The 9593-nt window shown below is 58.2% G+C and overlaps 1 protein-coding gene across 2 annotated transcripts; it reads right to left on the reverse strand.

Annotated features, from left to right (window-relative positions):
* Positions 1-4018: 4018 nt before the first annotated feature.
* Positions 4019-9289, reverse strand: NPTX1 (neuronal pentraxin 1). Of its 2 annotated transcripts, none has more exons than XM_084647192.1 (5): positions 8758-9289; positions 8217-8421; positions 7054-7298; positions 6382-6561; positions 4019-5787 (listed from the first exon to the last, which is right to left on the reverse strand). In XM_084647192.1, the coding sequence occupies exons 1-5, from the start codon at positions 9205-9207 to the stop codon at positions 5566-5568; spliced, it is 1302 nt and encodes a 433-aa protein (XP_084503318.1). In that variant the 5' UTR covers positions 9208-9289; the 3' UTR covers positions 4019-5565. The 2 variants fall into 2 exon arrangements, with proteins under 2 accessions (XP_084503318.1, XP_084503317.1); XM_084647191.1 differs by having other exon boundaries at positions 8217-8424; positions 8758-9288.
* Between the last annotated feature and the right edge of the window lie 304 nt (positions 9290-9593).

The raw sequence follows: 9593 nt of genomic DNA on the forward strand, positions 1-9593 counted from the left end.
AGAGGTTTAGGGACACCCGGAGCATGAGGTTACACCCCTGACCATCTTGGCTAATAGCCATTGATGGACCTATCCTCCATAAACTTATCTAATTGTTTTTTTAACCCTGTTATACTTTTGGACTTTACAACATCCCCTGGCAATGAGTTCCACAGGGTGACTGGGCGTTCCATGAAGACTTACTTCCTTATATTTGTTTTAAATCTGCTGCCTGTTAATTTAATTTGGTGACCCCTGGTTCTTGTGTTATGTGAAGGGTAAATAACCAGATTGGGACTGTTCAGCCTTGAAAAGAGAAAACTAAGGGGGATATGACAGAAGTTTATAAAATCATAAGTAGTGTGGAGAAAATAATGTTAATCTCTCCTCATATGGGAGCTGTTCCATACCTCTAATCAATTTTGTTCACCTTCTCCAGTTCTAATATTCATTTTTGAGATGGGGTGACTGGAACTGTGTACAGTATTTAAAGTGTGGGCACACCAGAGATTTATGTAATGGCATTGTGATATTTTCTGTCTTACTAGCTATCTCCTTCCTAATGGTTCCCAACATTCTTTTGGCTTTTTTGACTGCTGCTGCACATTGGATAGTTCTTTGAAAATATCTGCTCATGACGACTCCAAGATATTGTTCTTGAGTGATAAACAATAATTTAGATCCCATCATTTGTATAGTTGGGAATGTGTTTTTTCCATGGGCACTACTTTGCACTTATCAACACAGAATGTCACCTGCCATTTTGTTGCCTAGTCACCCAGTTTAGCAAGATCTCTTTGTAACCCAATGGCCTGTGATGGGATGTTAGATGGGGTGGGATCTGAGTTACTACAGAGAATTCTTTCCTGGGTATCTGGCTGGTGAATCTTGCCCAAACCCTCAGGGTTTGGCTGACCGCCATATTTGGGGTTGGGAAGGAATTTTCCTCCAGGGCAGATTGGAAGAGGCCCTGGAGGTTTTTCACCTTCCTCTGTAGCATGGGGCGCGGGTCTCTTACTGGAGGATTCTCTGCTCCTTGAAGTCTTTAAACCACAATTTGAGGACTTCAATAGCTCAGACATAGGTGAGAGGCTTTTCACAGGAGTGGGTGGGTGAGATTCTGTGGCCTGCATTGTGCAGGAGGTCAGACTAGATGATCATAATGGTCCCTTCTGACCTTAGTATCTATGAATCTATGAAACTCTTCAAAGTCAGCTTTGGACTTAAGCATCTTGAGTAATTTTGTATCATCTTCAAACTTTGCTACCTCACTGTTTACTCCTTTTTCCAGATTATTTATGAATATGTTTAACAGTACTGGGCCCAGTACAGACCCTTGGGGGTCCCTGCTATTTATATCTCTCCATTCTGAAAACTGACCATTGGTTCCTACCCTTTGTTTCCCATCTTTTAACCAGTTACGTATCCATGAGATGACTTTCCCTCTTGTCCCATGACTGATTAGTTTGCTAAGAAGGTTTGGTGTCAAAGGCTTCTGAAAGGCCAAGTATGCTGTGTCAGCTGGCTCACCTTTGTCCACCTGCTTGTTGCCTCCCCCAAAGAATTCTACTAGACTGGTGGGGGGTGGGTTTTTTTTCCTTTTACAAAAGCTGTGTTGACTCTTCCCCAATGCATCATGTTCATCTGTCTGTCTGATACTTCTGTTCTTTACTATAATTTCAACCAATTTGTCTGATATTGAAGTCAGGCTTGCTGGTCTGCAACTGCAAGGGTGCCTCTGGAGCCTTTTTTAAAAAATTAGCGCTGTGTCCCCAAGAGCATGAAAGGCCTCGTGATCGCTTGAGCATGAAGGGTGACACACAGATCCAGTGTTACAGACATTTAATATAGGGACATACCATTTATACATTTCGCTGTACGAAACATACATGTAGCATCATGAACTAATGGTATAAGATGCAACGGGACTTTTACTGTGAATGCTCTGTATCTTATAGGAGGGTGGGGTTTTTTTTTTTGTGACTGGGCTTCTTCGGATTCAATTCTAACAAAAGTTTCTGAATGACTTTTATGTGGTCTAGCCCACCCCGCTGTTCTCTCCAGTCCCTTTTCCCCACACTCAGGTGACTTGTTTCCTGGGGCTCACTGATGCAATGCCCTAAGTGTTGAACCACTTGTGAAAGCTAAGGTACAAGAAAAGGTCAGATGTGGCCTGTACTATTTGATCTTAGTGGACAGGCCTGGCAGCAGGGAGGGAGTTTAAATCTCCGGTTAGCTTAGGCTTCAAGGAGCCCTGGACAGAAATTCCTCTAAAATAACAAGCCAGCCCTGCCCGTCACCCCAGTAAGAAACCTGGCCAGTGGCAAGTCAGGAAAGTCCACAGAACATTTGAAAGAGAGCCCAGTGTCTTTCTTCACTCTTTATTGTGTAAAAATAAACTCAACAATTCATGTAATCTCAGCAATAAAATGAAAAAGCATGAATACCAGTAGAAACAGTGCATTTCCTGAACTGCAGCTGTGGATTGTGGCTGTGATATATATTTTAACCCTTTCAAACCCAAAAGGCAGATAGCAAGTCATAGGAAAAATTTACAGCTTTGGTTAGCAAAATAATGACAAATTAAGATATATTTATTTTCCACCATTCTGTACAGTATATACATCATATCCATATCACCCCTTTTAGCAAATCAGATGCAACTGCGACTGCGGATTTATTTTTCCCCTCAGCAAATTGTGTTTCAGCAAGCCAACAGATTCCAGGAAATAGCTCAACGAACTGAGCTTACAATGTTTGGGGGGTTTTAAGAGCACAGTTAAAATATGCTGCCCTGAGCCACATTTTAGTATCAAGGTAACTTGATTTGTCTGGTTTCAGAGGAGCAGCCGGGTTAGTCTGTATCTGCAAAAAGAACAGGAGGACCTGTGGCACCTTAGAAACTAACGCATTTATTTGAGCGTAAGCTTTCGTGAGCTACAGCTCACTTCCACTGCGTGCATCCGATGAAGTGAGCTGTAGCTCACAAAAACTTATGCCCACATAAATGTGTTCATCTCTAAGGTGCCACAAGTCCTCCTGTTCTTTTTGATTTGTTGGGTGGATGGTGATGTCTCTACAGGGAAATGCTGTGTTTGAAAATGGCTGGTCGTGTGCCCAGCTCTCTCAGGGCTTGACGAGGATCAGCCCTGGAGCGCAGCATCAACCTTGAAGGGCCTGGTCCATGTCCGTCCAGGTGGCATCTTGATTTGCCACATCTTTGGCGTTTGTCATGAGGGCTGGTTCAGCCTGGCGTGAATTCTCTCTGCCTCGCCCCAACCTACCACTGAAGATGGGGTTCAGAAGGGGGCTAGGGGTGATCTCCTGCAGACCAGGAGTTTTAAAAGGAAACCATACAAAAATGTATCTATTATTTCAAAATAAGCTTCTCTATCATTCCCCCCCCCCAGTCTTAAAGTATTTTTCAGGGATGATCAGTTAATTTTATATTATTTTATTTTTTCTCCTTCATAAAAATACCTTTTATTGGTAATAAACGTCCTTTTACAATAAGATAAAGAATATCCCGTGTTATCAAAAGCGGAAAGGCTGAAGACTGAAAGGGTAGCTAAACTTTCAAGGGACGGTAAAGGCTATTTGACAGCTGTCACACTCCGGCTGCCTGTGTGCTAGGCAAACCAGACACTCTCCGCTTCTGCAGCGCTTTGTATTTTATAAAAGGACGTTACCTGAGAGAGGCAGGGTTCAGTCAGTGCCCCAGGGAAGAGCAGGGGCACGGAGGCATGAGCTCGATGGGGGATCTTCGTCCTCTCTCCCTTCTTTAAAGTGGTCGGGAATTAGGGGCGCCCAAGGAAGGAAAGGGCCGGGGCAGCCTGGTGCTGCCTGGCAGCTCCCAGGGAGCCCGAGCTCTGGATGGAGGCAGCCGCGGTGCTCAAGGGACAGCGCCGGGAGGAGCCGGGGTGCTGAAGGTAACGCTGCCTGCTCGGCCATCCTCCGGCTGGGAACGTGCCCCCCAGGCCATCCTAGAGCATGAACAGCGCTCGGGCAACCCTCCCCCCTCCCCCCTCCCCGCCCCCAGTCTGCAGCCCCCTCCCCAAGCAGGCCAGACGAGGCTAGGGAACCGAGACGTGAGCACCCCCTGCAATGCCAAAGCCAGCTCCCCGCGCCGCCCTCTCTCGGCCAAGAGCCCCTGGGCTCAGAGCCGGGCGAGAGCGAACCCGCCTCCCGCCCGGCTGGAGAGGGGTGGCCGCTGAGCAGCGAGACCCGGCGCGGCCCCGGCCGGAGGCTCCGTGTCTGGGAAGAAGCGCCTGATGCTTGGGGGAGCAGCTGCACCGCGGAAGCCACTTACCCCCGCAGGAAGCGGGGCCACAGCGGGATGTGCCCCGTCCCTTTCCCCACAGCCCCCTACCCCCTTCTAGCACGGAAATCCCTTCCCGTCCTGTGCGCCCAGGCTCAAGCCCCCGCTGCCAGCGGGCACCTGCCAGCGCCTGAGCCGAACTCGGGCCCCTGCCGTGGCCAGAGGATTCAAGCCTCCTGCTTTGCCCCCACCCTCTTAGCCCCCCCGGAGCCCGTCGGGTCTGTGGCTCCTGGGGGTGGGCGCTTGCGGGCCGAGGAAGAGGCCTAAGCGGAGCTGACTGTAAATCACAGGCCAGCAACCCAGCAGGGCCCCCGGGATGCGCTGGCTTCAGCAAGTCCGAGCCGGAGCAGGATCCTACGTGGCTCCCTGGGGGGTTCTCCTGGCCACCCGCCGTCAACCCCCCATTCCTTGGACACCGGGGCAGGGCTGTTACTGACGAAGAACGCAGAATGGGGAGGGGGGTCAGACTGGAGAAGGAAGGAGCCTCGGAGGGGTCTGGAAACAAAGCAGGTCCCCCTGCCCCGCGAGAAAAGGGGGTCTGAGCTCTGCCCGGGTTTGCGGCTCCGCTTCCTAGCCCAGTGGGGGAAGGAGGAGGCTCTTCCTCCGCCGATGCTCCTGCAGAGCCAGTCCAAGTAGACAGGAGTCACGCCCTGGCACTGAAAGACGAAAGGAGCCGCCCCCCCCCCCCCCAAAAAAATAAAAGTAACCGGGGATCGGAGGCTCCTGAGTCAGCCCCACACACCCCTAAGCAACGTCAGACCCGCCTAGTGCTCTGGCCCTCTGCCAAGGTGCTCAGCGGTGGGGGGCAAGAACTCAGCGGCCCCCCGTTCTCGGGTCACACAACCTAGTGTAGACGTGCCCTCCGCTTGGCCACCCGGGAAGGAGCCGCTGCGGGAGAGCCACTGGCGAGGAGGCGCACGAAGACAGCTGGGCGAGGGAGCTGCACCCGCCCAAGGCACGCAGGCTTCAAAGGAAGTTGGCAAGACAGAAATGAGCCGGTTGGGGGAGCTGGAAGCGGGGGGCGGGCGCCGCCCTCCAGGGAAAGGGCCAAGACGCCGGAACCAGCCCTCCCACCGGCTGGTCAGCCGGCGCTCGGTGCGGCCCGGGGCGCTTGGAGCGGCCGCGCCCGCGCTGGCGAGGCCGGTGCCCTGGTGCTCGGCGGGGTTTGCTTTTGCAGGGACAGACGCGGGGCGGGGGAGACTTTAGTCCTGAATTCATGCCCGGGGGTGGGGGAGGAGGGGGGGGGCCGCGCTCCAGCCCACCCGCCGCTAGTTGAGCTGGCGGCAGGCTTCGAATGTCCACTTGGTGGCCCCCCCGTAGACGTCGATGGTGGTCTCCGACCAGGCGAGGACGTTGCCGGCGGGGGCTTTGGTGCTGCACGTGGCCAGGTGGTAGATCTCCCCGGGGCTGAGCTTCCGGTCCCAGACGTTGAAATGGGCCAGCTCGCCCACGAAGGCCTGGGTGGCGTCAAACCCCCCGCCCAGGGTGTCCTTCGGAGAAATCACAGCGCGGGTCACAGGGGCCCCCGCGGGAGCGGGCGTCGCGCCCCTGCTGCCCGCCGGCGCCGGGCCCCGAGTCGCCCCCGGGCCCCCGCGCCCAGCCGCGGCGGGTCACCGCTCCCCGCTGGGGAACCGGCACGGGGCAGCCTGGCTCTCCCCAGGCCCGGGCGTCAGAGCCAGCCCCCCGCCGAGTCAGGCTCCCCGCCCCGCCCAGGGGGAACCAGCCGCCTCCCCGGGCCCCTTCCGCAGCTCCCCGCGCCGCACTGTTCCCGCAGCCTTCGCGGCGGGGGGGCAGCCCCTGCCCCAAACCACCCGCAAAGTCTGCCCGGGCGCCCGGCGTCCAGGGGGCTGTGCGGGTGGCAGGCAGTGAGTGTGTGTGGGGGGGGGGGTGTGGCCGTGTGTGAGAGAGAGAGAGTGTGTATCCCCTCTGCGGTGCGCGTGTGAGAGAGAATCTCCCTCCTCGCCCTTGGATCACTCCCCGTCTTCCAGCCCTGACCTGCGGCCCCCTCCCCTGCGGCCCCCAGGGCAGCCCCCCACTTCTGTTCCAGGGGGCTGCGCAGCCGGCCCCTGCTGCCGGCACCTTACCTGCTCCTGGCCCAGGACCAGGACCCCCTGCGGTTTGATGGGGTGATAGGGAGCCAGGTTCTCTCCGTGGCCCCCCTGCGTGCCGTCCTGGTAGGCCTCCCACACGCCGTCCCGCGTGGTCCAGGTGATGCAGATATGGTGCCACTTCCCATCGTTAATGACGAACGGGAGCTTAGCGACCTGGGGGGGTGGGGGGGGAAGAGAAGGGGTGGGGGGTTACTGCAGCCCCGGGGCCGCCGAGCTCAGAGAGGTCCCTAGATCGGCCAGAGCCTCCCCCCCCCATCTCGGAGTTAATAAGGACTGAGCGGAGTCTGCTGCGGTGCAGGGACCCCTGTAGTCCGGAGAGAGGGGGCCGCGTTGGGACCTGCCCCTGCTCCCAGTAGGGTCAATGGCGAAGCGCAGGACCGGGCCCATTCTGCAACCTCTGACTTGGGTGGGGCGCTGGACTCCATCGGCTGTAAGAGACCCACGCTTTGGGCTAGGGCGGGCCGTATCCCGTGCTATGGGTAAAGGGGGTTTGGTTTGTCTGTCCTGGGCCTCGTGGGGCCCGGCTCCGCACCGGCCTGCCCGGGGCAGTCACTCTCACCAGTGCAAGGGGAGCGGCGGAGGCCCCACGCGCGGGGGGCGGCGCGGAGAGCCCGGGGCTCTGCGGGGGCTGGGGGTCCAGCCTACCTTGTCGTTAATGAGGATCTCCATGGGGTTGTTGCCCCACTCGATGAGCACCAGCTCGTTGGCCTGGCCGGGCACCGCGTAGGAGAAGGGCGTCCCCACCCCGGGCGAGGCGTTGGACTTGATCCACAGGCACACGGAGAAGGCGTACATCTCGGGCAGGCTCTTCTTCACCTTGCCATACATGTAGTTGGTCCGCAGCGGGAAGGTCAGCTGGAACTTGTCGGTCGGCCGGTTGTCTTTCTGCCCTGCCCGGAGAGAAAGCGGAGCGGGTTGCTCTCCGCGGGGGCGGGCTGGGCAATGCGGGCTCTCTGCGCGGAGCAGGAGCGGGGCCCTGGAGCGAGACAGCGGGGCTGGGGCTGCCCCGCGTTCCGCACCAAGGCTAGCGGCGCCAGTGGCCCCGGCTTTGGCTACCCCGCAAGCCCTTCCTTTCCTCCCCATCACCCGCATCTTCCTTCCCCCGACTTATGTAACGAGCCTAAGATGGCCCAGTCCCAACGCCGCCAGCCCGCTGCTGCGCTCCACGCGGGCCATAGGACCCGCGCTCGGGGGGCGGGGGTCCCCGCTCCCCCCAGGACAGCCCGCGTCCATTTCCCCATACAGCCAGAGGGACCGGCCCGAACCAACGCTCCGGGCAGGGCCCCAAGGCGCAGCAAGCCGGGACGGGGCAAGCCCGCAGCTTGCTGAAGACCCTGCTCAGGGGGCGCCTCGCACACGCACCAACCCGCCCCAGCTCACCTGGCGCAGAGCCCTGCCGGGGCGCGGGAACCCCACGCGTCCAATGCCCGCCACGGTTGGATCGGAAGCGCAATGGTTTCTAATGGGCCAGCTGCGTGGTTTCCTGGGGCAGATGTGCAGGGTCCCGGACACAACAGGGCGGGCTCAGGGCGCTTCCGACTTTACAGACAGCTCCCGGGCCCCCGGTGAGCAGAGCAGGACCCCGCGCCCCCGGCCGCCAGGTCCCGCCAAGGGACAAAGCAATAGATACGGGGTTTAAAAACGGGCCACTGTTCGGAAAGAGGAACCTCAATCCGGCGTCTATGGGGGGGGGGGGGAACCGGGAGGATGGGCGAGGGGGTGATGTTTTCATCCCGTCCGGCGCTAGGGTTTGTGTTAGGGATGGTGCATCTAAACCCCACCATGTCAGCTGCAGTCCGAGCCTTTACCTTTCTCCAAGTCACTGATCCTCTGGTGCAGGGAAGTTAACGTGCTCTCTATTTTGTTCCTTTCCTCGGACTCATTCTTTGGATTTAACTTTCCTTCCTCCAGGCTGTTCACCCTGGACAGAACTTGCTTCTCCAAGTCATCGATTTTAGTTTGGAGTATGTCCTTCAGGTGGTTGGTTTGGCCTGACGAATTGATCCTACTAAACTGCTGCGGGAGCAAAGATAATAAGTGGGTTGTTACAAACCAAATTAACACCGTGCGGGATTTGCCCGGGACTGGCTCCGGCGCTCGCTAGCTGAGAGCTACATTCATTTAGCCCGCACCAAACAAGCGGCCTCGCCTAATCAAACTAAAGCGAGCACAGCTGCCGTAGTCAGGTTTGGGCTGTGCTTTACCTTGCTGCATTTGCCCCTCACGCAGGACAGCGGCGCCCCACGACAGGTTACCGCGGAGCTAAGGACGTGGCCGAGGTGGAGTCATAGGTAAGATCGTCCCGCGCCCTTTCGTCTAACTATACGGAATAACGGAAAGTAAAAGTACCTCTAGGTTTTCTAGCCTTGTCTTAAGTGACTGCAAAGTTTGCCCAAGCTGGCTCAGGGTCTCAGCAGCGGGCGCCCGGGACAGATCCCCCATGGTGTTTTTGGACGAGCCGGTCTGTTTGCGGCTGGCTCCCCCGGCCGCTTTGGCCTCGCTGGGGCCTGTCTCCGGCAGGCTCTGGCTCTCGCACCGGCCCAGTTTGGTGGTCAGCTCCCGGATGGTCTCTTTGTGGTTCATGATGGTCTCCTTTTGCTGGAGCACGGTCTCCCGGAGCTGCAGGACGGCGCTCTGCAGCTCCTCGGCCGTGCCGCTGGCGGGCAGGGAGGAGGCGCACAGGTCCGTATCCACCGGCACCGAGGTGCAGACGAAGCGCGTCTGGCCGAAGCTCTGGGCGCCCGCCCTCAGCCAGAGGACGGAGGCGAGGAAAAGGCAGCACGCGGCCCCTGCAGGCATGGCTGGGCCTGGCGCCGAGCTCGCCCCACGCCGCGCTCGGCTTCAGCACCCGGGAGCTGTCCGGAGCGCTGGCGAGCGGCGGCGGGGCGCGGGCCGCTTTATAGACCGCGGGCGGGGCTACGCCGCCGCTGACGTCACCGCGGGGTGGAATCCCGGTTTAATTGCCGGGCTGGCGGCGCGCGCGCGGGGGGGGGGTCCTGCCCGCTGGAGCTGGCGGCGCTCCCCCCCCCCGTCCCCCCGCGGCAGGGCCCACGCGCGGACACGCGCTCCGTGGGACAGGGCGGGGGGAGCCAGCGGGGTCTGTGTGTGGAGCCGGGGGGGGAGGTATACGCAAGCAGGGGGTGTGTGTACGCACTCGGGGGGGGGCACATGCAGCGGTGTGTGCG

Source organism: Lepidochelys olivacea (assembly GCF_965140295.1).
Source record: "Lepidochelys olivacea isolate rLepOli2 genome assembly, chromosome: 14".
Taxonomy (NCBI): domain Eukaryota; kingdom Metazoa; phylum Chordata; order Testudines; family Cheloniidae; genus Lepidochelys; species Lepidochelys olivacea.